Source organism: Sarcophilus harrisii, chromosome 6, assembly GCF_902635505.1.
Source record: "Sarcophilus harrisii chromosome 6, mSarHar1.11, whole genome shotgun sequence".
NCBI classification, from domain to species: domain Eukaryota; kingdom Metazoa; phylum Chordata; class Mammalia; order Dasyuromorphia; family Dasyuridae; genus Sarcophilus; species Sarcophilus harrisii.
Window position 1 is genome coordinate 27,575,462 of NC_045431.1, and position 26,329 is coordinate 27,601,790.

Consider the following 26,329-nt stretch of genomic DNA (forward strand, 5'->3'; position numbering starts at 1 on the left):
GACCAGGCTCCTGGACAGTTCTTCTCCCTGTCTTGTGAGTTAGAAGGTTTGGGTCATCAGATGTACTGGGCAGAGCAGGGGATGCACCTGTAAGGTCTTGGTTATTAACTGATCTTACCAAGGAAAGTAAGGAACCTGAAACGCCTTAACAAGGGGCAGTGATTTTGGGTGATCTAGAAAATTATCTGGTGTCCCAGCTTTTACTCAACTCCTTCCCTTTTCCCACAAATGTATTTGCCAGGTGGATTTGGGCATATTAAGAAACCATGATTATTTTCTAGTTGGAGCAAATCCAGGCACATTATTTTCTTTAGTGTGATTGTGAAATGTTCAGTTTTAGTGGGTGAATGCTAAACATTGAGGCAGTAACTAACAGTAAAAGCACATTCACTTCAGGCATAGCTGCTCCCACTATTACTAATGAAACTCTTGCCAGATTATTACAGACCTGCCTTCAGAGGCCGTTTGGGACTGCTGGGTGTTCAAGGCTTGTGACTATAGGTCCTGGTCAATGGCTCCCACCCTTTCCCTTTGAACATGGCCCAGTTCTTAAGAATTAGCAGGGAAGTGCTTTGTTTCTGCAAATGACTAGCAAAATTTCATTTGATATAGTAGCTATCAGGGCCTCAATTGAGAAAGAATTTCCCAGAGTCGCGACTTTCTTATTTAGAGGGACCCGTGCTTCTGGCCATGGTAGGGGCTTTTCCAAGACTCGTAAGAGAAAACAGAGAAAATCACACTGTCCTGCTATTCACTGCTGAGGATTGGCCTGGTTCCCAAGTATAATTTACACACACACACACACGTAGGTAGATAACCATCACTTTTGGCATATCCTCTCCCTGCTCAAATACTTAAATTTTAGCTTGACTTTCAAAATCGGCCTTTTTTTGAAGGCAATCAGGGTTACACGATTTGCTTCGGGTTTGACTATGGCCAAAACTGAGCCCAGGTTCTCCTGACTGCAAGGCCGGCCACTCCATCAGTCAGGTCTGTCTGTCCTGAGCTGCCTTGGGCCCTGGATCAGCCCTCTTTCCTCAGGGTCTTTGCCCTTCCCACTGCCCCAGCTCTTACCCTGTAGGTGCCCAAGTCTGGGTCCTTTGCTTCTGTTCTTTCTCATGTAGTTGTGCTCACCATAGGCTAAAATAGATAGGCATCCATTCTGCCTTTGAGCCGGTTCGGGCCGGGTCCTGGGGTTCCTGACTGACTGACCCCGGGATGGCTGGGGCCTGCGCACTTGAGGCCACAATGATTTTTTCTTTCTGTGAACTCCCGACGCTTTCTCGTCCCTCTTGTAGCACATCATTGTTTGTATAACTTATGTTGTGTCCACAATTAAGCTGCAAGCTCTTTGAGGAAAGGAAATTTTCATAAATCTTTGTACCTGCTGCAGGTAACATGTTCAGAAAATAGGTAAATGAGTAGTGTGATGGCCCAGCTGGAAGAGAGAAAGTTTTACATATTGGATGGAACCCCCCCATAGGACATGGGCCTGGAGCCAAACCCTGATTGGGATTCAAAGAGCAGGAAGGGGAGCAGGAGGCATTCTGGGTAAAAGCCAGGCCCCAAGGAGAATGAGGGTGCTCAGGGTCTAAGCCTTGGCCGTTTGGGCTAGAGCCATCTGTGGGAACAAGACTGTGGTCCGTGGGGCGTGATGACAGCAGAAGGGACGCTGCTGTAAAGTCATCTCCCCAATGCTGGCTCATTGGGCAGCACCAGGGAATCTGGAGACAGAAGCCTCTTTCTGGACCTCTAGTACTGGTGGCTGCTCCCGCAGGGCTCGCTTCCCAGGATGGTCACATCTGAGGGCCTCTGAAGCCTGACTGTTCCCCAGGCTTTGGGGGCCACGATCCTGGGTTGGCTCAGTCAGAGGTAGAGGCCTCAGGGAGGCTGGCCTGGCCTGTAAATGGCCATCCATGGCTGGTAGATGTCAGGGATGGCTGGACTCTGCTTTCCAGGTGCTGTGGGCTTCTCCACAGGAATGTGTCCCCTCCTGAGCACCATCCAGATGCCAGGGAACCTCTAGCTGAATTTTAGCGTTAGCATTAAGGGGGGGGAGGAGCTCAGGGCGCTGCATTTCAGATGCCTCAGTTTATTTTTTTTAACTTAGCTAGGAATCCTAAAGGGTTCCTTCTAGACAAAGTGATTTGCTTTCATCCTGGGGTTGACTCGGCACCCAGTTTGCTTTTGAAATGTTCTTTCTTTGGGATTGTGAGACGTACATGAACGAAACAATGGACTGAGTTCTTCTGCCCATTTAATTCCCACATTTGGCCCAAGTACTTCTCCATGTGAACAAACCGTTGTCCGTGTTGAGTAGGGGGAAAGAAATGGGCATTCAGCTACAGCGTGCAGAAGCGTGGTCCTCAGAGGCCATGGAGACCTCCAAAGGCCTAACTGCCGCAGGATAAATGAAGCCCTTTGTGGGGTGGCGGGGCAGAGGGGCAAGTAGGGCAAGAAGGATGCTGAAGCTGTCTTCCCAGCTTTCCAGTTTCGTTCAGGGATGTCTGGGACACGAACTTGAGAAGCGCACCTTTGAGGTGTTCAGTCGCTGTAATCAGTTAAATAGGATTCATTTGCAGGCAAATGGCAAGGTCTGTTCTGTGATCCGAGGGGGGCCTTCCTGACCCAAGTTACCCTCACCTATGACGTCACAGTTTGAAGGACAAGACTTTCATGGCTAGTAGAAAGCAGGAAATGGTGAGAAGCAATTAAAACTACTTAGATGTGCAGAATAATCAACAATTGGCCGAGGATGGTATTCCATCTTTACACTACTTGGCTATTGCCAAGAAAATGGCCTTTTGCTGTTTTCTCCCATTTCAGGACAAAGTCCCTTTGATAGGAGTTCTTTGTTTTAGTCCTCCCGTGCTAGTCTAGGTGGTTTGCATGGAAAGGAAAAGCCTGAGATTAGAGCTTCTAATACCTGAAGAGTCTAACAGTAGATGAAAGCATATCCTGATTATTAACAAAGCTGTTTATAAACGTGACTGCATTTATGCATCCCTAGTAATCAGTAACTATTAATATTCTACGAGGATGGTACTTGTTTTTGTAAAAGTAGCAGATTCATCCTTTTGGAAGAAAGGTCACCTGGAGCAGCAGCATGTGGTAAGTTTAAGCAGTCATCATATATCTGGCCCAGAGCTTAAAAAACCCCAAAATTACTTGGAGTAGAGAAAGAAAAGTCAGGAATTTTCATTACTTGGGAGCCGCCTTTCCAAAGTCACACAAGCCCCCTCTGCATGTCAGGGAATTTGGGCTCGAGGTGTTGAGGAAAATTTGGAGAATTAATTTTGGATGATTCAAATGTATTCATGTATCATCTGCTAGGAAATAGTTTTTGTTCATTTTCTAATAGTTGTAAATAATTTTCTATTTTTATAATATATGTGATATTGTACTATTATAAGTGAATATTGAAAATGGCCTCAGTGATCTCAAATGTTTAAAATATCTTTAATACATTCAGTTAATGCTAAATCAATATCATTTCTATATATGAATGACAACTAAAAGTTCCAATTATGATGAAATAAAATTAAGTGTAATTATGATCTATTTTATGATTTAAGGAGCAACAAGCATCGAAAAATATGATCTCCGTACAAACATGTGGACTCCAGTAGCCAATATGAACGGACGGAGACTCCAGTTTGGCGTTGCAGTCCTGGATGATAAGCTCTACGTTGTTGGGGGTAGAGACGGACTGAAGACTTTGAATACTGTAGAGTGTTACAATCCCAAAACAAAAACCTGGAGTGTGATGCCACCCATGTCCACTCACCGGCATGGCCTCGGTAAGGAAAAGAAGCTCTTTTATAAGCATTCGCTTCATTATCGGATCTAAAGAGTCATATGGGTGCATCCTGATCAATTCAGGACCTGTTGGTCAATCAATCAATAACGGTGACCAGATTGTAAGTAGATTTGTTGATAAGTCCTCCTACTTGTCTAATAACATGGAGAGAGAGAGGACTGATTGATTATACTCAGAGCCCAGGCAGTGCTGCCCATAAAGCATCAGGGTGGGTCCAGAACATCAGCGCAGGTACGGCGCCATTTACCACCCCCAGGTTGGCCCATGAGTTGTTGGAGTCGCCTCTGCTTGTGGTTGATCCCTGGACAGTATGTTCATCCCAGGACATCCCTATGCCTGAGTCTGAGCATAAACGAATGCTCTTAGCTCCAGGAGCCGCTTTTCAGCCATCTCGTTTCTCCCTCTTTGCAGGTGTAGCTGTATTAGAAGGTCCTATGTACGCTGTGGGGGGGCATGACGGCTGGAGCTACCTGAACACGGTGGAGAGGTGGGACCCCCAAGCTCGTCAGTGGAATTTCGTCGCCAGCATGTCCATGCCCAGGAGCACAGTTGGTGTCGCAGTGTTAAGTGGAAAGTAAGAAAACGAATGCGGGGGGTTGGGGGGGATTTGAAAAACAGAACATCCATTTTTGCCATTAAGTATATTTCAAGTCCAGGTTTTATACATAAACAGGTTACTTATGAAATATCAAAACCTTTCAAATGCTATGGTTTCTTAACCATAGCATCAAATACTCAAATGTTGAGTTCAATTTTAGGCCTAATTTAAAGATTTAAAGAGCAATAAAATAAAATATTCTTCATTTAAATCCTGAAATGGACTATAAATTTCTAGTAACCCTGAGTAAGTAAAGAAAATTATATAACATAATCCATTGTTAAACAGTATTTAAACAACTAGTGGTCTCTGCTCTTAAAATTTTTATTTTTAATGCTAAAACATCTCAATGAATTAATTAATTTACACTTCTGTTTTTTCTCCCTGGTTTCCTCCTTCTCTTGCTGGTTCAGTGATTTCTTGTCCTTAGGAAAGAATTGATGATGGAAGTTGTGTAAAGATAAAATCTTTTTTCTTGATTATTCAGGGAATAACTTACATTATCTATGATTTTTCAGTACCCTGTTGTTCATAAGATGAAACCTGATAGGTTATTAATTACAAGCCAATGGCTACACTCCTTTTGCTTCTCCACCAGAAAGTGGAAAACACTAGTGAGTATTTTTTTTTCAAATTGGAACTTACACAAATTAATAAGGATTTTGGGTTGTCTGTATTTTCACTTGTTTGGTAACTGTTTTTTTGTCTTCCCTTTTACAGAATTATTAGGAAGTTAGAAGAAATGAAATGTCCTTTTATCATTATTATTATTATATTGTAATATTACTATAATACAATCATTATTTGCTTTTTTACTAAACTTTACCTCAGGTAAAATTTTAGGAAAAAAATCCAAGCTTTAATTTGAAAACAAATACGCCATCTACTCCTTATGGAGGAGGTTCTGACTTGCCCACGACAGCTATTGTGGCAGATCCAGATTGTCAATCCTATTCTTTTTACTCCAGATATTCTTTCCAATACACTAAGTCCCTTTGAACTCTAAAATTCTGAGTCAGAGAGAACTTTACAAAGCATGGGACTGGTACTTAAGTTTAAAAACTAAAGGAAACTAGGATTCAGATAGCAGAGAGTGGAAAGAGACTAATTTTAGGTAAGAGGAAAAAAGGCCCAAATGCAAGAGCACACAAGGTGTCCGTCACTGTGTCTGTAGCAGAAACCTCACCAGAAAGTTGCCAAGAGCGCAACTCTTGAATTCCTAGGCAGAGGTTGCATTCTAGTCCACATCTGCCATGTGCCTTTCTGTTGAAATAACTGTACTCTATTTATGGAATGAAGAATAGTTTCTCCTGTGTTTTAAAAACCTGATTAGGGAACATCCCAGACAGCATGTGCCCCCGGTGCAGATTCAGCTGTGCCTTTCTTTGGGTGTCACTGCCCAAGAACAGCGGCCAAGGAGAGCCATTTGGGTCCAAAACACTCCCAAGAAGGTAATGGAGCTGGAAAAGAATCGAATGATAGATGCAGGGGCAGAAATCGCCAGTATTTGATTCTAATTCTAGAACTACAGCATTTGGGAACGTAGGATGTGGAAGAGGTTATGACATCAGAAACGTTGGGCCTGTGAGTTAGTAATCCATCCAGCAGGGCCCAGGGCAACAATTCCCATGCTGATAAGAAGCATTTGACTTAATAGAGCTTGTTGCCCCTGACATAGCCTCCGTTAAATCTTTATCTCCCATGCATGTGCAAAAATCATAAAGACTTCTTGAGAGTCCTAAGTAAAAAAACAAGAACTTTGTTTAATAATCTTAGGACATCATTGTTAATCAAGGCATAAAACAAGGAGCTAAATGTTCCAAGTTGTTTGATAACTGTCACGGAGCAAGCAGGACAATCCTAAATGGATCTTCATTTCCTTACATAGTATAAGGGGGAGGTGATTGATTTTTCCCAATCCTACCGTCCTAAAATTAGTGAGGTACTTACTTACTGACTTACTGACTTAATCAGTCAGTCATAAATTACATCCTTGAAAGCCTTTTGATGAAGTGTACTGACAAACATAAACACATCCTTGTACATTTGTAAATAGCTCAAGATTTAATCTAGATTCCCTTTCAAAAATATTTTATTCAACTTCTAATTGTTGTTTCATAGCTTACCTCTTTATTTTTTTTTTAATCTGGGATGCAATAGTTTGTCAGAGAAGATAAAAATGATTAATTAGAAGTCTTGTTCCCACCATGCTTTGGGAAGTGATATTTTAATTAGACTTTCCATTATTCAAACGACATTCTACAGTATTGATTCTTCAGTAGCTGTGTCTAATGAAATTGAGTTCACCGTGTCAATGGACTCTTAAAGTCTCTTCATGCTAATGGCATGTGCTAAAAATATATAAATTAATATAATATTTTAAACATACTTTCCTATTCAGTTTCTATATTGCAATTGTTTTGATATGATAATTTAGTTTAGGACACTTGCACTACTACTATTGTCTTATTGTTTTCTTCTCCCCCATTCTCTGTCAGTTAATAAACAATTATTAAGCACCTCCTTTGTGCCAGGCATTATAGTAAATCTTTATAAAGATATAAGTGATATAAATATATGTAGTGCTTGTTATATTTGCATGTAAATGCAAACAAAATCCTCAGTTTGGGGACAAAAAATCATCAATGTCTTGATGAGTAATTGCGTCAAATCAGATTTATCTGGGTTTTTTCCTCTGTAAAATGGGGATGACGAGAGATTCATTTTGCCCATGTTACAAGTTTGTTGCAAGGATTAAAAGTGAATCTTCTTGTGAAAATGTAAACTCTCTTGGCAGACACTAAAACACCAGTTGTTTCTCTTTAACCTATTTCACAATTAATTGGTGATGAAGGCAAAACAGCATATGCAAACAAGTCTTTTAAAATGACAAAATCTTATATGTATACAAAATATAATACTCGTATATACCAGCTATTAAATTAGAATAGTTACTTGGGCAAAAATTAAATTATCTAAAATACGGTTATAAGAAAAAACAGCAAAAAAAAAAACAGCTCCAAGATCTTTGACCCCAAATCTGTCCAGCATCCATCTCTTTGGTCTGTATTGTAATGTCCCCAGGTGTCTCAAACTCAGCACATCCCCAAGAGGCCCCTTTTCCTCCCCTGACCAGTGGCCACCATCCTTCCAGTCATGAGTCTGGGCCCACTCTCGGTTCTGTCTTCCCCTCAAACCCCCCACGTGGGCTATCCCACACTGCCCCTTCCCTCCCATACGGTGCTCACCCCATTTCAAACCTTCATCTCCTCTCATGGGAACTGCCGCAGTAGATAGTCCTAAAAGGGGCTGGGACCACGGTGTCAGAAGTGCTCCAGAACTTGGCCAGCTCTCTTGCTTCTAGGACAAAATGCAAACTTGTTTTTGGTATCTAAAATCTTTCCAGGCATATATGACCCATATCAAATTGTTTACTGTCTTTGGGGGAGGGGGTGGAGGAACTCAAAATTGTCTTTCTGTGTGCCTGAGTAAAAACAAAACCTTTTTAAAAAATTCTGTGTAACCTGGCTCCATCAGCCTGCCAGACTTTTACATCTCTTCTCCCCATGACTTGAGGTCTAGCCAAAGTGTCTTGTGACCTTTGCACTCTCAGAACCAGTGATATTGTGTATAATTTTAGACCATCATTTCATTAATTTTTTCTTAATTGTAATACTTTGAAAAGATTGGCTCAGGTTCCCAAGATGGAATGGAAGTTGGAGAGAGGGTATGTGTAAGTGAACATCCACAGATAATAAGTTATTTTGAAACAAAAAACATGAGTGGAAGGAAGCCCAGGCTCTAGGCCTGTTAGTGACTCCTCGACCACCATGTGCCTCGAGCTACAAGCTAATCTGCTTCCAGACTGCGGCCCTGGGGTCTCCTGGCCCTTTCCCCACCATGTGACATCTCTCAGCCCCCAGCCCGGCTCAGGTGGACCGTGCAGGCTCCTGGTGGTGAGGGAACAATCTGTGTAAGCCCAAGGGGTTGTTTTCCTTGTTACCAAAAAGTAAAGAATTGAGTCTGGCTCTGTGCCCCAGAACCCTCCGGTTCCGACATCCACGCCACATCACAGCCCTCAGCCCCCACCCCAGAAAACATGCAGGCACCTTTCTCATTGGCTCCTGGTTTGTCTCCTTACAGACTGTATGCTGTCGGGGGCCGTGATGGAAGTTCGTGTCTCAAGTCTGTAGAGTGCTTTGACCCCCACACGAACAAGTGGACCCTCTGTGCCCAGATGTCCAAGAGGAGGGGTGGCGTCGGAGTGACCACCTGGAACGGGCTGCTGTACGCCATAGGGGGGCACGATGCCCCTGCCTCCAACCTGACCTCCAGGCTCTCGGACTGTGTGGAAAGGTACTGCCCAACCTGGGGGAAGAGGGGTTTGGGGAGCTTCTGTTCAGGGTCACGGGTGCTGCTCTGCCATGATGATGATGGAGGTAGAAGTGAGGAAGGGGTGGGGGGAGCTACACACCTTAGGAGAATAGCAAGTGAGCAAGAAGCTCACCCCCCTGAGGGGGGAAATGGAAGTTGTGGGCCTTGGGGTACAAACCAGGGAAGGTTCATCTTTAACTTCATTTCTACCAGTGAAGCTGTGGTTCTGATACAGAGCCACATAATAGAGCCTTGGATCGAGGGGACCTGCTGCCAGGTGGCCTGTCGGGGGTGAGGCCAGGATCTGGAGTGCTGGTCCACTGCGATCCCAGGAGCCCAGTTTGAGGGTGATATGCAGACAGTGCGTAGGGTGGGGAGGGGAACGGTTGGGTCGGCTGACCCCTTCTTACCCATCCAACTCCCCTGGGATAGCTATCTTAAGGGGACCGGTTGCTTCTTTAGCCAGCTCAAAGGAGGAGGAAATCCAGGACCCTTTTTTGGGTCATCTTCTCCCTCTAACCCCCATTGTATTCATTGACCTTCTTTTTCCTGGTTCTGTGAACAAACCCTTTGGCCTGCTTGGCCCCTTTCCGTTTGTTTTTTACCTTGTATTTGTTCTTTGAAAGGTCCCACTCATCTCTGATCTCCAGGAATACTTAGAAAAAAGGAATAGGAAACAGGTGGCTTCTGTCCATCCATTGGAGTCCATTTTGCAGCGAAGTCGGTGGTCAGGCCGAGCTTTTCCCTTTCAGAAGTGCATGTTCTCAGCCCTGGCCCTAGGTGACCCTGGATTAGCCCCTTAGTGTGTGGTGTGAGGTGCTGGTCCAGATTCAATTTCTGTGCAGTTTTCCTAGCAAAAACGTAGAGGGCATTAGGACATAAAAAATAAAATAGAGAACATCATGCTACCATTTTATAAAAGCTTATTTATACCTGGAATATTTCAGGTAGTTCAGTTTCTCTTTCTATAGGTAACAATACATTTTTTAGAAATTATGTATTCTTCATAAGAAGAATCCCAGATTCTTAATTTCCAAGAAATGTCATGAAATCCTGCTTTTTACATTTCTAATTTGGGAGAAATTGTGAGACTAGTGTTACAATTATTTTTCAGATATGATCCTAAAACTGATATGTGGACTTCAGTTGCATCTATGAGCATTAGTAGAGATGCAGTTGGAGTATGTTTACTTGGTGACAAATTGTATGCAGTTGGAGGATATGATGGACAAACTTACCTTAACACAGTGGAGGCCTATGATCCCCAAACAAATGAATGGATGCAGGTATGCTATTTAATTTCTTCCTTTGATCCCAGTTATATTTTTCTTTAAATGATTTGTAACTTCTCATTTTCACATGTTGTTGGAATTAGATTTATATGTGATCATAATATACAGTCAACATAATCACTTGAATCTTTATGAATTAGAGCTGGTCTTTTCTGATGGCAAAGATGGAAGTTGAAGGTGTCCATCAGTTGGAAATGGCTGAACAAGTTGTAATATATAATTGTGCTGATATACTTGTATACAGATGGTTTTATCAGCCATTACCACTGGCAATACCTTAAGGGGAAAGTGCTGGAAAAGATGCCCTAAGTAGATGCAGCAAATACGAAAAAGGTGGACATGATTAAGAAAGGAATTGCAAGATTACGTGAACGTGTAGTTGGTAGTAGATGACAGAAGTATATCAGAAATTCCAGGCTTCCTTAAGCAGAAATTAATAGTAAAAGTCTGAAGCTTTGATTCCTTTATAGACTTATTTATTCAAAGAATAAAATAAATATGACATCAATCAAAACCTTTCCTTCAGGGAAAGGTAGAAAAGAGCCTCTGAAGGAGGAACTATGGAAAATTCTGGTTAGCCATGTGGCTGTAAGAAGTTCCATACAATATTAGTATTGATGAGAGGTGGGGCTGAAACGAGCCTCCCTAAAAAGCTGGAAACTGCTGAGCCTAGAAACAATTCCAAATTCATGATCCGCAGATTGGCGGCAGCCCGTGAGTTATTAGCAGAGCCCTCGGCGGTCAGCACTGCTGGGTGCACCATGTCCGAGCTGGCCGCCGGCCTTCTCCCTCTGAAATCACCCTTATCCCAGACCCACAAACACAGATCCAGCCTTAGTCCTGGGAAAGACTTCCTCCCAATGGGAACTCAAGCTCATTTCCTTAAATCGCTGGGCTCTGTATGTGCCTTATCCCAAAGCGCTGGGAGAAGCACCGCAGGCTTTGGTGGGGCTCCTGCAGAAAGGTCCCCAAAAGAAAGCAGAAGGAGCTGGGGACCCCATCGCCTCAAATGCCAAAGACTTAGAAAGAGGAAACAGCAACTACTCCATACCACTGGTCATGGGTTCTCCTAGTAGGGAGCCATTTAAGATGGGGTACACTTTGTGGATCTGTCTCATGTGCCTTTAACTTTGGCCAGGGCTCTGAATTGTGTCTCTCAAGGTCCATTGTCCACAAATTTAGCCAGCCAGGCCAGAGTATGGGCTCCTCCCAGGAGCTATCAGATAAGGTGGCCTCCATGGCTGCAAATGGGCTTCTCAGGGTCACTCTGGTGCCCTGTGGTCAGGTAGAGAAAGACAAAGCAGAAAAAAGAGACCCCAGGGCCTGCCCAGCCACCGGTACCAGCAGTCACCCTTCTGCCTGGACGGGGCAGGGCTCGCTCTGGCCCACGGAGCCACTCATGAAACTTAGGGAGTGGTGGGGAGGAAGGGCACGAGGCTGTCCCGACACTGAATCGGGTCACACGGCCCCTGAAGTCCCTGCAGGGGCCTCAGCACCAGGCCTGTTCCCTCAGGATGAGATGGAGCCCTTGGCCATAGAGCAACCACAGGGGCAACGACATGAAAGCGAGGCACAACCAGCTCCCGCCGTCTGACAGGCGAATGGTGTTATAAATATCCACATGGCCTTGGCAGGAAAAAACGTTCCTCCTCCTTGATTGAAACTATCCCAGTAACATTATAATGTCAAGAAAATTACATAAAATATGGCATTATTCCAAGGCACGTTTTAAGTCCATTGATGGCTCACCTTAAATCTTTTCTCAATATCTCTAAACAGAAATAAGGCCCTAAAGCACTTAGACCAAAACATCTTATTAATCACTTGTAGTTGGGTGACATCAAACTAAATGGATCCCCTAAAAGAACATTAAGATGATCCTTGGGATCTCCCTCTAATAATCAAAAAAAAAATCATTCAGACTTAAAAAGGGTTTTAACATATGCCAACAAAAGATTATCTAGAAGGCATCTTGAAATATTTTTGATTTCTTCCAAGAAAGTTATTACATCAAGGATAAAAATATTAAAGAGAAGGTTGCAGCTGAATATGTTGAGACTTAACTGATACTCTGAAATTAAGACCGATAAGAACAACACATTCAAAACAATAACTACAAAACAACAAACCAGTTTTATATTTTTAGAATAATGAAAACACAGTAGCCAGATTTATACAATATTAATGAAATCTGAGGCCCATATCACCCAGAGGCAGATATTGAAATATTTTATACTGTAGAAAGAAGATTAATACATATTCTTAGGAGTACAAACAGCTCACAAACCTAATAACCTTTGGAACAAGCAAACATTTCATTGAGCAATAGTAAAATTACAGCTAATAAAAGATACTATTGGATTTGTTAAAAATCTATCTCCAGATAGGTGAGTAAGGTAAGATATGCCTCTAAATAGAAGTTCTAATAATGGAAGTAAAAGGCCCCTTTCTGGTTAATATCTTTCTAGTTTATATGGATATTAACAAGACATGTTGACAAGGAACATAGTTATTGCCAATAAAAGTTTGTCTTCAGAGAGTCCTAATAATGACCCAACATAAATTAAAATGGCAAAACTATTCAGCACACCACTAAAGACTATAAAAATTCAGTACCTCCTCAATATCTAAGAAGATGGGACCTGGTGATTACCATGTCACATCAAAAACTCAAACCGTTTCATGGATTTTGATGGCAAATGAGAATTCCCTGTATTACATATAATATAGACCCAAAAATGCTGATGAAGATTTCAGCCTTGAACCAGACCATCACCACAGGCACTAAGCTGTTCCCACAATATAGTACTGATCCATTAAAAAAAAAAACTAAGAATGATTTAAATAGATATTGCTATGCCATGTATTCATAATCTCCAATCTTCATGGAGCAGAAAGCTTTGAAAATATAGAAATATAACAGAGAAGATGAATAATCCTGTAAGAATAGGCTGAGGTACTCTGAAGATGCTTTTAGTGCATCAGCAGAGGGGGGAGCTTATATTCTATTATCCTATATTATATCTGAATAATTTTTGTTCCGTTACAAAAAGTAAATTTTACCTACCTGTACAACCTATCTATAGAGCATTAAACATAATAGAACAATAATTGGAGGAAAGCAACTTGCCATAATACCATTTCTGTTTGAGCCATGGAAGGAGTGAGATAATAATAATGATGGCATTCATTTGGATAACATTTTACAGTTATCTGAAATAGATAGTACAAGTAACTATGTTTTTATAAAAGAAAGCATTTTCTAGAAGAGGAAACCAGATCAAAGAGGTGTAATTACTTCTCCAAAGTTGCACAAATTGTTCAGAGCCAGCATTTCTGACTCCAAGCTAAGATTAATCATACGGGCGGGATAGTGCACCGAGGTTTGGGAGGTGAATGGGGGGGATGAGCCTTCTAAGCAGGAACTGTATCCGAATTTAGGAAAAGGAATGGGATAGTTCCGTGCTGTAGAAAACAAAAAGCATTTTCTCAGTTGGGAGGTGCTTGAGAACATCATATGCCATCTTTACTGAGGAAAAAGGCCACTGTATTTGAGGACCTCAACTGGATAAAGTGAAAGGAAATGAAAGAAAGAGTAAGTAGTGAGGGAATATAGCCAGAGTATAGAAAATGGGTAGTGAAAGGAAGGAGAGGGAGGAAGTTGATGGTGGCTACGATATTAAGATCATACGGAGTAGGTGTTTTACATTCATGAATACATATGGTATTTCTTAAAATTATCCCACTCTCCCATCAGCTTTCACATGCAAAGCTTAAGATGGCATTAAACTCTATACAGACTGAATTTTCTAGATAGTTGCCATGACAACCTTTACAATTCAGAAATGTGAAATTAAGTATCACTGAGCTGGACATTTGAATTTCACTGACAGAAGTGTTGTTGACTGGACACATTTAGAGTCATTCTTTTGAACGATGGCAATTGCATATAGCTGTTTTATTGTTCAAAGACATACAGTAAGGAATAAAATGACTAAACCATGTGATTGGGTTAAAAGCTCTCCATTGAAATATTTATATTCATTTCAGTAATTTCCATATAAGTGATTGACATCCTGGCAAGCAGAGGGCTGAAATAAATTTTATTTGCACTTATTTTTAAAAAATTGGGGTCAGCTTGGTGGTGCAGTGGATAGAGCATCAGTCTTCAAGTCAGGAGGACTCGAGTTCAAATGTGGCCTCAGACACTTAACATTTCCTAGCTGTGTGACAAGTGACAAGTCACTTAACCCCAACTGCCTCAGCAAAAAAAAAAAGAAAAAAAATTGTTCTATGGTGTATATTTAGATAAAGGATGTCAGAACCTTTTGGTGATGCTGCATTGTGTCCTCACCTCACGAAACCCTTTCACCAACATCTTTAGGGAAGGAAAATGAGATATTCCCTCAATCAAAAAGACTGAACTTTTCCTCAAATAGGGTTAGGTGTCCATCTTTTTGTCATCTTAAGTACCTTCTCCAGATGGCTCTACTCAAAGCAACCTTTAAAAAAAAAAAAAAAAAAAAAAAAACTTACCATTGCCTACATTGTCTTATTTATATGATACCATGAGCAGAGAGAGGGATGGGGAGCGAGCTGAGGGATGAAAAGTTGATAAATTTACATTTGGAAAACTAGGAAAGTCAGATGGTACATTAATAACCGTTTACAGTAAGTAAACCTGTTGTTTCGCATTAAAACCACTCTGAAAAAGCTAATGCCTTTTAAATCTACCAAAATGTCCAAGGATCATAGGTTTAGATTTAGGTCTGGAATCTTCACATTTTATAGAGGTCCCGCAGGCAAAAGCCAAGGTCTGAACCCCGACATCTTTGAAGGGCAGGATCGCATTCTTTGTCCTGTGCCAGGGGATACCCCAGACATGCTGACCTGGGCAGCACAGAGAAGATCCCGTGTCCTAAAGTGAAGACGTTCCAGGAGGTGGCAGCAAGCCCACAATGTCATCCTCGTGCATTTTTGTGTTCCCAATTATTAAGTATGCAGGAACCAATAGTGGGTGATACTTAAAGGCCGTCAATCACGTTCCTTTTAGCCCCTCTCTCTAGCATACCACTACAGTATTTATGGTCAAATATGCCTCGGTGGCCACTAAAGATAACAAGAGATCCCATGACAAACAGATAACCCATTCTTAGACCATGAGCTCCTTGAGCCAAGACTAGTTTATTGCAGTTAATAAAATGCTAGATGGATGACTCTTTACGAAAACATTATAGTGTTAACATCTTCATTTAGTTCAAAATAATAGAGCTGTCATGTTGTTTTCTTTTTTATTTTAGGTTGCACCGTTGTGCCTAGGAAGAGCTGGGGCATGTGTTGTGACTGTAAAACTCTAATTATTTTATCCATGAAGATATCCTTCTCCTCCTTTATCAGATCCTAAGACAAATGGATTACATTTTAAGGAAATTTAAGGAAAATGCAGCCTGAATTCTGTCAGGTAGAAGGCATCTATCTGACGTGAAGTTGAAAATGAATAAAGGGAGGGAGAAATAAATATTTAAGCACCTTTAAAAAATAATATTCCATCATTCTCTTGAGAAACATAATACAGGTAAACCGATTTGAAATCTAATTGTCAGCTTAACTTCCACACAGAAACAAATGCAATCGAGAATTTTGTTTATTCCTAGCTGGACATGCTTTACAAACCATGACCTGAGTAGTACTTTTTTTCATAATGCAAACATACCAAGCGGAAGAGCTCGCAACGCCTCTGCCTTGTAACTGAATATATATGCATATGCATCCTGCTGACTGGATGGATGGCACTTTTTCATCATACCTGAGGTTCAGAAACTTTTTTTATTTAGCCAAAGCCTCAGCAGCAGCTCGTGCTAAACAATATTCTAACTAATATTTTTGAAAAGAACTTTCTTATATATGCACTAGATGGGAACTTTATAAAAAAAAAGTTCATTTATTCCACTTAGCCAATAAAAATGTCTAAAAACCCAATAAAACTATAATATGGACTTTTGGAGGAATAAGAGTTACATATTATGTTTGCAGAATGCACTTGAATCATGATTTTGTAGACATGAAATACAATCTTATTTGGGGGAAAAAATGTGTATTTCCTATATTACTCCTCCATACATGACAGATAACCAATCATAAGGCAATCGTCTCAAATATCGGGATGGAGTAGTTTTTCCCCCTCTTACTACAGGTAGTAACTGCTTTTTGATTTATATTTTGATATTATTATAAGTAAATTACTTTGTTGTTTCATGTATTTTTTTTTATATTTGTATTTGCTTCTTGTGCCTTGTTACGTTCTGCCACTATAAATATATATATATATATATATATATATATAAACTCATTATTGTACTTCATTGTAAAAGACAATTTGAAAGAACATTCCATATCTGATTGGAAGATTTTTTTAAGGTGCCTGATGCCTACAGTATTTGTATATCTGTAAACTAAAGTACATATGTGAATTGTTCATGCTTTCAGTGAATTATTTATTTATTGTTGTTTACCCAAAAAAAAGAGAAAATTTTGTGATGTTTGTGATAAAAAGCTTCATCTCTTAATGTAATGATCAATATTGAGTATTAACTAAAAAAACTTTTTAAATAAAATTTTACGGTTAACATGCTTTCTTGTTTGTCCTGAATATATTTGTGGGAAAATGAAAAGGAATATGAGACCCTTGTACAACTTTCTGCTCCAACTTTTCCCCGACCCCATTTGGTGTTTCCTCACAGAGATGCTGGAGGGTTCGCCATTTCCTTGTCCAGGGCATCCTGGTTAGGGAGCAATATTATAATATATATACACGAGGTTATCAGAACCTGGGATTTGGAAGAAAGCTCTTCTGCTTATGTCAGAAATCTCCACTATAGAATGCCAATGTAAAGTTCTGTCAAATAAAGCTTAAATTATATATATCCTTCATAGTTTGGAGAGCTAGTCAAAGGCGATTCTTTAAGGATCTTTTTGCCAAAATGTCATCAATTCATTAACTCATCTCTCTGTTTTCCTGCCTGGCATCAAGGTCCACCCACAGGGTAGCCTCGTGGCAACCACTCTCCTAAAGCCAGGCCTCAAGCATCATGACACATGGGCATCAACTTGCTCCATGGTGGCAGAAGAGCTGGCTCCTATCTGTAAAATGGGGATAATTATACATGTGGCTGGTGTGAAGGTCAAATCACCTACTGTGACAGCTTAAAGCATCATAGAAAGTCAGCTAACGGCCTCGCCCCACCCTTGCTGACTCCCTTTTCTCATTCCAAATTACTATTCTTTTTAATTAACAAAAGTTAACAGGGCTGATTGAATTGGACCGTCAATCTATAGAGAAAAAAAAAAAAAACTTGTTTGCTTGAATTGTATTATTTTAATAGGATATAAAAAATCTGGCAGAAAACTTGGGATTGTTGAAGGAATTTTTCAAAAACACCATTCTTGATCAATTTAGTCAATTTAATATTTATTTATACTTAAAAATTGTTTGATTTAAAAATAGTTAAGAAAATTTTACACATAACAAATGATATGCCTATCGATTTATAACTTGTTTTTCATCTATAAACCAATAAAATGCCATACAAATGTTATCCAGCAATTAACAACAGATTAACAGTGAAAAAATAAGAAGTCATTATTAATAAACTTCATTTTCTCTTTAAGTAGATCAAATTAAGGAGGATATCTTAATTCAGTGAGCTGGGCTGAATGATCTGAAAAAAAAAAAAGTGTTTGGATTCTCAAAGAAAACACAACAGAAGAGTATTTTGATTATGGCTTATTTACCATTGGATTTGGCTGTGGTTGAATGGAACATCACAGTACTCTACATCAAACAATGACACCGTAAAAGTCTGATATACCAACCTGTGTTTAGCACAATCTCATACCCTAACGCCTCAAAAGGTCTGTTTGTTACAGCATTTTAAAGCAGAAGACTAAGCAGTAAGCGGCTTTAGCAAAAAGTATCAGCAAAAATGTCAAGCAATAGATTCCCCTTCTGTGTGAAAATTTTATACTCATAGTCAATTTTTTAAATTTCTCTGGATCCTGGCAATCTACTCCTTAAGATGGAAAGATTATGGACTAAATGGACTATAGAATAAAACTTCAAATTCCTTTTAAGAAGCCATTTTAGTAGTAATATCAATATTACATTGGACCCTCATCAATCTGAAATTTCTGGTTTAGGCCTGATGGTTCGGTCTACAACTAGAACAGATAGCGAAGGGCAGATAGTCTTTTAAGAATAAACGTCAACTGTGTTAACTTGATATCTTTTTCCATTTGATGTATTTTGCAAGATTATGTTAATATAGTAAATAAGTATTTCCACGGAAAGAGACAACACATTAAGAATACTGAATGAACGCTAAATGGATTTCAAAGTGCTATCCCCTTCCCCCTCGTTACCTCATATTAATCTCCTCCAACATACACCGTCCAAACTAGAATACTCTCACAACTCCCAAGATGACCATGCTTTATGGAATAAAAGTCTTCTTGTAGCAAGATTAATTTGTTAAAAAGCTTCCTGGGGAAAAGAAACTTAGTTGGGTCTTGAAGTGATGGACAGATCAGCAGAAAGTAGTATATTCCCAATGAAAATGCTGTATTTCTGTACCTTCTGTTATCATTAAATGTAGATGTGAATATATCACTTCATGAAATACGGAACAGAAATCTCACAATGCACGTATTAAGTGAAGTGTTGATATTACCTTATGTGTTGAGGAGTTGTATTTTTTATGACATTGAATTTGCGCTGGAAGAGACTTCAGAGATCATTTAGTATCTACTCCCTGACCTGAATGCTTGCTCTCTCAGATCCATAAGGAGTCCTCCAGCTCCTGCCTGACAAGAAGTTAATTACCTAGCAAAGCAATCGGTTATACTCTCAGATAGCTCTCCTGGGGAGGAAAAGATGGTGATAAAAATCAGGACCATGATGATGATAAAAATAATAGCAGCTGGTATGTAACAGATTATGTGCCAGACATTGTGCCAAGTGCGTTATAATTATTATTTCATTGATCCTGAGAGGTAGGTGCTATTATTGATCCCTGTTTTACCGACAAGGAAACTGAGGCAAAATGGCAGGGATTTCCAAGGATCTCACAACTCACAAATTTGGGTTTGGGGGCTCTTTACTCCAAATCCAGTAGCCTTCCACCGGGCCACCTTAAGCAGGCACTTAATATATGTTGCAATCAAGTATAGCAAACAAAATCAGTTTTCTTCTCCCTTCTATTTGTCCTCTAGATAAAGAATGAGTCGCTTGATTTTCCACAGAACCGCCCTTTAAATATTTGAAAGGCAGCTGCGAGGTTCCCCCTGAAATCTTTCATTCTGTCATCATTCTTCACTTGTTACACCCCAAACAAAACACAAGATTCCCCACGTGGGCTGAAACCGGCAGCGTCTCAGAAGGAAAGTCAGAAACGGCCCGTTCCAGCCAACGCCCCAGGAGAAATCTCCCAAGGATGGTGATCTAACCATCACTCCAACACTCGGGAAGGGGAGCCCATCACGTCCCAAGGACGCCTCGCCTTACAAAGCTCGTCGGGAGGTTTCACATCTTTCTCGTAGATATTTGACGCCATTGCTCTTCCCCCATGGGGCCCAGCTGAAGAGCGCCCCCCCCCCAGCTCCGAGCCGGATTCATCATCCCAGGGTGCAGACCCCCGTGGGCCTGGTCCCCCCGCCCCAATCAGTCTTTCCTGGCGCCCAGTATGAGGCCGGCTCCTGTCTGTCCGGTCCCCCCTCCCCGTCCCCCTGGTCACACATTTCCTCTGTGATTTCCCTCCCGACACTTTTCTGGTGTAAGTAATCATTCAGAGCCGGCTCCGGGCTTGGAGCCATTCCTGACTGAAGGTGGGGCCTCCAGTCGGTCTTCGGGTAAATGATGCCAAAACGACCCAGATAAAGACCCGAGACTAGCCAGGTATACTGGCCTCCGCCTAAAGCTCCCCCCAGAGACCCTCTTGTGAAGGGCCAGAGGGCCCACAAGCGGTTCCCCGATTTCAGATTCCCCGAGTAGGGGATCAGGGATCAGATTCCCAGATTCCGATTAGGCAATAACATAATGAAACGGGCAAGAAATAAATGTCTCGTGCTGGGATTCAAAGGCTGGGGAAGAGGGGTTAGACCCGGGCTCTGGGCCGAGGAAGCCAAGAACACGGAGAACACAAACGGAGGCCGCATCGAGGGAGCCCGAGATGGCGAAGTGGGAAGAGGAGGCTTTACATGTTTCCGCTGTCAGGCCACAGAAGGACTATTCCGTTCTAGCCACGTTTTAGGAAAGCTATCGACAGGCTAAGGATACCCAGAGGAAGGCGACTGCCGGGCAAGTAAAAAGGTCACGGATTTGTGCCAGAAAACCCAGGGATGGGCAGCCGGGAAACCAAAAACTCCACCGGAGACAATTACTCTTTCCAAAATTGCGAAGCAGCAAAGTTAAGGTTGACGTAAGGGGAAATTCCCCAATTAGAAATAACCAAAATGGATTAGGCCGGTTCAAGAGCCAGGATGTTCCACCTCAGGTGAGACCTTTAGGCAGAAGGGGGACGGCTTTCTTCCCAGGCGGATGATCAGAAAAGGTCGGTTCTCTAGGTCTGGGCCGAATCGGAAGCTTCCCAGGCCCCTCCCCAATCGGGAGGTCTGATGGCTGGGAGGCTGGCAAGAACGCCTTAGTCTGCCAGGATCTTTGTTTAAAAGTGGGCCCATGGGCTTCTCTTCAAACTGTTCCTCAAAGACGAGTAGAAGAGTAGAGGGAAATGAGCAGAAGGCAAGAGTGGAGGGAGACAGCGATCCAACAGAGACCCCCACCCCTTCAGGAATACAAGGGATCCATGAGCAACAGGCTTTTGTGATCAAGAAGTGGCCCAATTCCCAACCCACCCCGTTCCCTTTGTTTTCTGACATTAGCAACATGGAGATGGTGACATTCCCCTGGTTCTAGCCGAACCCCCCCCCCCAAAAAAAAAAAAAAGGAAAGATGGTTGGTCCACAGGATCTCGGGACGAGCCCGCGGGCTCCTGGGGAGCCTCCCGGCGGTACCAGAGTCCTCTGCCTCTCCTGTTCTAGGGCTCTACCCGGACAAAAGGCACCCACAGGCGGTCCCTTGCGTCTCCCCCCTCGGGACAACGATCACTGCCCACAGCTCCTCAAAGGTGGCTGACTCGTCAATCCGAACTGGGCGCTTTCTCGGTGCTTTCTGGACTCCGTCATTTCGGGATGTTTGGGTGCTCCAAGTTGGAAACCCCTAGAACTCCCCCCAGAACTCAGCCCCTGGAACTCCCCTTAGAGCTTATTGGTTCTAAGACCGTTTTTGCCACCCTGTCCCTCTCCCTGGTCCCCCATAGCAGCGAAGCAATCCTTGCAAGGGAAGGATGACGCAGGATTCTGGGGAGAGGGGCTGAGAGTCCTCACGGCCCAGAAAAAAAAGATGCCTCAAAGCTGCTCCGGTCACGGGGTCCTCCACCCCCGCAGGGACCCCGGCCCATTTTCTGGGCCTCCTCCCTCCGGCCAGCCCCTACCCCCAGACGACCTCTCCTCTCCTCCCTCTTGAGCCTCCATATCACCCCACATTACATCAAGCCAAAACCCAGCCTCGGACCCGTGCCCCTTGTGGCCTTCACCCTGCCAGGGGGCCGCTGCAACCTCAGCTGAACCCGCCCCCATTGGGCCCTGAAGTAGCCTTAGGGGCCAAGATGACGGAGAAAAGGCAGGGACGCCCCTCCTCTCCTCCTTCCCGCAGGGAACATAGAGACCTCGGGGTGAGAGCAGCACAAAAAGCTGGAGCCTCCGACAACACCAGGGCCAGCAGCCAAAGTCCCACAAGAGGCCCAAAGGCGCCTCCCGGCCTCAGCCCCTGACGCTCTGACCTCCAGCCTCATGGCTTAGCTGCCCGCCCAGGGGCCTGCTCTCCCTCTTTCTTGGTCGACCTCACCCTTGGATCCCGCTGACCGCTTCCCCCCCCGTCCCGCCCTCCCCCCCCCCCCGCTCTCTCTCCCCACGGGAGCCCCGCTTTCCCCACCCCACGGGAGCCCCGCTCTCTCCCTCCGCACTCCCCCAGTCTCCTTCGCTGGATGCTCCTCCGCCTCGTGGCCTCTGACCTCCAGGGTCTCTCCAGGAGCCCCACCTCTTCCCCCTCCACACTCGTTCATTTGAGCCCCTGAGCTTCCCCGTGTGCGACCCCCGGCTCCCTTCCCCCTTTATAACAGTTCTCCCTGCGCTGCCCCAACCTCCCTGCCGGTCTTGCCCCCTCGCCCGCCTTTTAGACACCTGGAGCTGAGTATCCAGCAGACATCTCAGACCCCCCCCCCCCAAGCCCATTACAGAGCTCCTCCCCCTCCCCACCTCCAGCCCTCCTTCTCCACTGGCCACAGCAAGCCCCGCCCACTACCCTAGAACAGGCCCTGAGCATCCCCCCATTCACACGTGCCCCATCCCCCATTCCATAAACGCCCATAGCTCCCGGCAGCCTCCAGGAGTAAATACAAAACAGCGCGGCTGGGACATTCCGAGCCTTCACACACTAATCCCCTGGCCTGGCGGCTGGGCCCGCGTACACCTCGTGCATCTCCAGCCAGGACGCCGGCCGTCCCTCCTGGCTCAGAATTTCCCGGCCATCTCCCACGCCTGGGTGCTCTCCCTCCGCCCCAAATGCTGACCTCCCGGTTTCCTTTAAATCCCACCCATCCCACCCTCTACAGGAAGCCTTCCCTGACCCGTCTTTGCCCAGCACTGACCCTCTTCCAATTACTTCCTGTTGAAGTACAACTGGCTTTGGGTGGCTTTGTTTCCCAGCTGTTGCCCCACCCCCCCAGATGCAGTAAGCTCCTTGAGACGGGGAAGAAGGCCTTTTACCTCTTTCTGTTTTCCCAGCAGTTACTGGTGCCTGGTACATAATAGGTGCTTAATAAGTGTTCACCGATTAATTGTCACGGCTCTTCTGCTTCCCCATTTCTTGTCCCCGAGATACCTCCCACAGCCAAGCGTCCCCACTGCTTACTGAGTCACCTCTCAGATTGGGAGAACACACAAGAGATTTCCTTCTTCCCATCTCCTCCAGATCGCCTTCTGGGTCATCCCCATTCTCTCACACTTCTCCCATCTCTCCCTTGCTACTGGATCATTCCCCACAAACTTGGCCATTTCTACCTCATCCTCCAAAAAATCCCCCCCTCCATCCTCCATCCCTGCTAATGATGCTCCTATATTTACTTCCTCCGCTCTGTGTGGCCATCCCTTTTGATAAGGCCCTCTCCCCTGCAAGAAGGCCCCCAACTTTCCCTCCCTCACTACTTAAACCCCTTACAGGCTGCCTTCCACCAAGTCCAACAGTGTCATCTCAAACATCCCACTGAGAATGAAAGGGAAAGATAATGCAGAATGTTGGAGGGGATGTGGGAAAACAGGGACACTGATACATTGTTAGTGGAATTGTGAACACATCCAGCCATTCTGAAGAGCAATTTGGAACTATGCCCAAAAAGTTATCAAACTGGGCATCCCCTTTGATCCAGCAGTGTCTCTACTGGGCTTATACCCCAAAAAGATACTAAAAAAGAGAAAGGGACCTGTATGTGCCAAAATGTTTGTGGCAGCCCTCTTTGTAGTGGCCAGAAGCTGGAAAATGAATGGATGCCCATCAATTGGAGAATGGTTGAATAAGTTATGGTATATGAATGTTATGGAATATTATTGTTCTGTAAGAAATGACCAGCAGGATGAATACAGAGAGGATTGGCGAGACTTACATGAACTGATGCTGAGCGAAATGAGCAGAACCAGGAAATCATTATATACCTCAAAAACGATACTGTATGAGGATGTATTCGATGGAAGTGGATTTCTTCAACAAAGACAAGATCTAACTTAGTTTCAGTTGATCAAGGATGGACAGAAGCAGCTACACCCAAAGAAAGAACACTAGGAAATGAATGTAAACTGCTTGCATTTTTGTTCTTCTTCCCAGGTTATTTATACCTTCTAAATCCAATTTTCCCTGAGCAACACGAGAACGGTTCAGTTCTGCACACATCTATTGCATCCAAGATCTACTGTAATCTATTTAACATGTATAGGACTGCTTGCCATCTGGGGGAGAGGGTGGAGGGAGGGAGGGGAAAAATCAGAACAGAAGTGCGTGCAAGGGATAATGTTGTAAAAAATTACCCTGGCATGAGTTCTGTCAATAAAAAGTTATTTAATAAAAAATAAAAATAAAAATAAAATCCCACTAATTCCCCTGCTGTTTCTCAGTCCTATACAGCCAATCACCCCCCTCTAACCACAGGGGTCCCACTAGGTTTTCTTGGACCTTCTCTGCTCCATCTCTTTCTTCACTGGGTCATCTCATCAGCTCCCACAGATCTCCTATAAAGCTCCCAACCATAGTCTACCATACTTACAATGACAGCTTCCTGTAACTCCTAAGAGCAAATACAAAATAATGCTGTTTGGGCATTCAAAGCCCTTCATAATGTAATCCCCCCCCTACCTGGGCTAACCTCTCTGATCTCCAGAACCTCCTTCCAACAGATCCAGAGCTCATTGCCTTCCCCTTCCTATTTTCCCATTACTGCTGAAAGCAGCGCCATCCCAGGGGCCTCCTTGCACTCCCTCTCTCCACAAGACACTCTCAGTTCTGTGTTTTCTGTGCCCATCCTCCGGCTCTTCCTCTTCCTCAGCACTGCCCTCCTGGCTTCCCAACTAAAATCCCACCTTTTGCAGGAAGTGTTTCTCACCCCCCCCCCTTTAATGCCTTCTCCCCTTTAATTATTTCCTTTCTTCCTGAACACACTTTGTTGTCTCCCCCATCCGACTGGGAGCTCCTCAGGACAGGGTCTGTCTTTTGCCTCTTTTTATATCCCCAAAATTTAGGGCAGTGTCAGCCATACCAGGGGTTTATATATTTTACTAACAGAAAAATAGGTGGGATGGCAAAGTATCATTGCACATAAGTCTAGGTACAGTACTACGATAGTAACTTCCTGCTTTTATCCCTTTTGGAAAAGGTACAACTGTGACTGGAGTATTCCTGTAATCTTACTCTATCAACTTTTAACATATAAAATATCATCTTCAATTCACTGCCTATATCCCATGATCTTCATGAAATATAGGCATTTCGGAACATTAACTATTATTTATATCCCTCTTCTCCATTTACTCTTGTACATATTTTAAAACACGGATCACAATATATACTTTAGTCTAAATCCTTTTTTTGCTAGCACTAGATCTCTCTCCTGCCAGAGATTTTAAGCTCATTAGAAAGAGAGATTCATTTTACTATACTCCAAATTTCCAAACAGTGTTATGTCCATAAAAGGGGTGATCATCAGGATAACTCATTACCTCACAGCTCCCTTATACTATTAGGTAATCTGGCTGACATAAAATTAACAAACTTTTAAAATACATTTTACAGCTTTTAAAATGATTTTTTATCATTATTAATAAAACATTTGCCACAACATTTACCTGAAATCATCAATGATCCCCTGCTTCTGGCTTGAGATACGGTGTAGAGTCAATTATTTTTTTAATATTACCAATGTTCAAAGTTTCTGAGCACATAGGACAATTGCTTTCTGTATGCAGCATTCTGTTTTAAAAACAATTTGCATTAGTAATTTGTTTTGCTAGAAATTACAGAGCATTAACTACAACTTCTCACTGAACACCATTCCCAAGAGAAGGACTTTTACCCTCATTTCCATTACCCTGGGTGTTCGCTGGGTCCCTTCCTCCTAACTGGGAGAAGAAAAAAGACCAAGGTTTCCTTTGCCTAGCACTGTTCTCATTCCCACTCCATATGTAGTTGTAATTCTGAAAAATACCTTGAGAAAAGCTGTTCTTAAGGTGGTCCTAACTCCCTAGCTCTCTCCATGCTCAGCCTACACTGGTCCCTAAAATTTCCAACCCTTGCTATAAAACAGCCCACAGGTTTCACTCTTAAGCTGCCAAGTACACATGTACAGCTAGAAACTTTTCTCCTGAAAGTAAAATATGAGTCATGGTGTGTCATTTGATAGTCTTATTTTTTTTTTAACTCCCCTCACCTTTTTATTCTAAAAATATGAAAGTAAATAATGTTAAGATTTACCTAATTGGGATTATGTTCCTGTTTTATTGAGATTTCCCTTTTCTTTTAAAACATTAAATTAAAATATTTACTTTTTAAAATGACTTTGTCTTATTTCCCATTAGCCATACTGTTTCTTTACC

General features: G+C 42.9%; 2 protein-coding genes across 6 annotated transcripts in view; one reads left to right on the plus strand and one right to left on the minus strand.

The window, feature by feature from the left end:
• The window catches only part of KLHL5 (kelch like family member 5), an 87,701-nt gene extending 70,980 nt beyond the window's left edge, over positions 1-16,721 (plus strand). For 3 of the 4 annotated variants that reach the window (XM_031944265.1, XM_031944264.1, XM_031944266.1), the window contains exons 7-11: positions 3,576-3,800; positions 4,232-4,394; positions 8,562-8,774; positions 9,907-10,078; positions 15,385-16,720. In XM_031944265.1, the coding sequence (XP_031800125.1) occupies positions 3,576-3,800; positions 4,232-4,394; positions 8,562-8,774; positions 9,907-10,078; positions 15,385-15,441 (830 nt within the window). In that variant the 3' untranslated portion in view covers positions 15,442-16,720. Of the gene's footprint in view, positions 1-3,575; positions 3,801-4,231; positions 4,395-8,561; positions 8,775-9,906; positions 10,079-15,384 lie in introns of all 4 variants that reach the window. The other variant, XM_023506052.2, reaches the window with a different exon arrangement.
• Positions 16,722-16,833: 112 nt separating this feature from the next.
• The window catches only part of LOC100922072 (WD repeat-containing protein 19-like), a 126,615-nt gene continuing 117,119 nt past the window's right edge, over positions 16,834-26,329 (minus strand). Inside the window, exons 35-36 of one of the 2 annotated variants that reach the window (XM_031944261.1) lie at positions 25,583-25,706; positions 16,834-17,802 (exon numbers count right to left, since the gene is read on the minus strand). In XM_031944261.1, coding sequence (XP_031800121.1) covers positions 25,592-25,706 — 115 coding nt within the window. In that variant the 3' untranslated portion in view covers positions 16,834-17,802; positions 25,583-25,591. The remainder of the gene's footprint in view (positions 17,803-25,582; positions 25,707-26,329) is intronic. The other variant, XM_031944260.1, reaches the window with a different exon arrangement.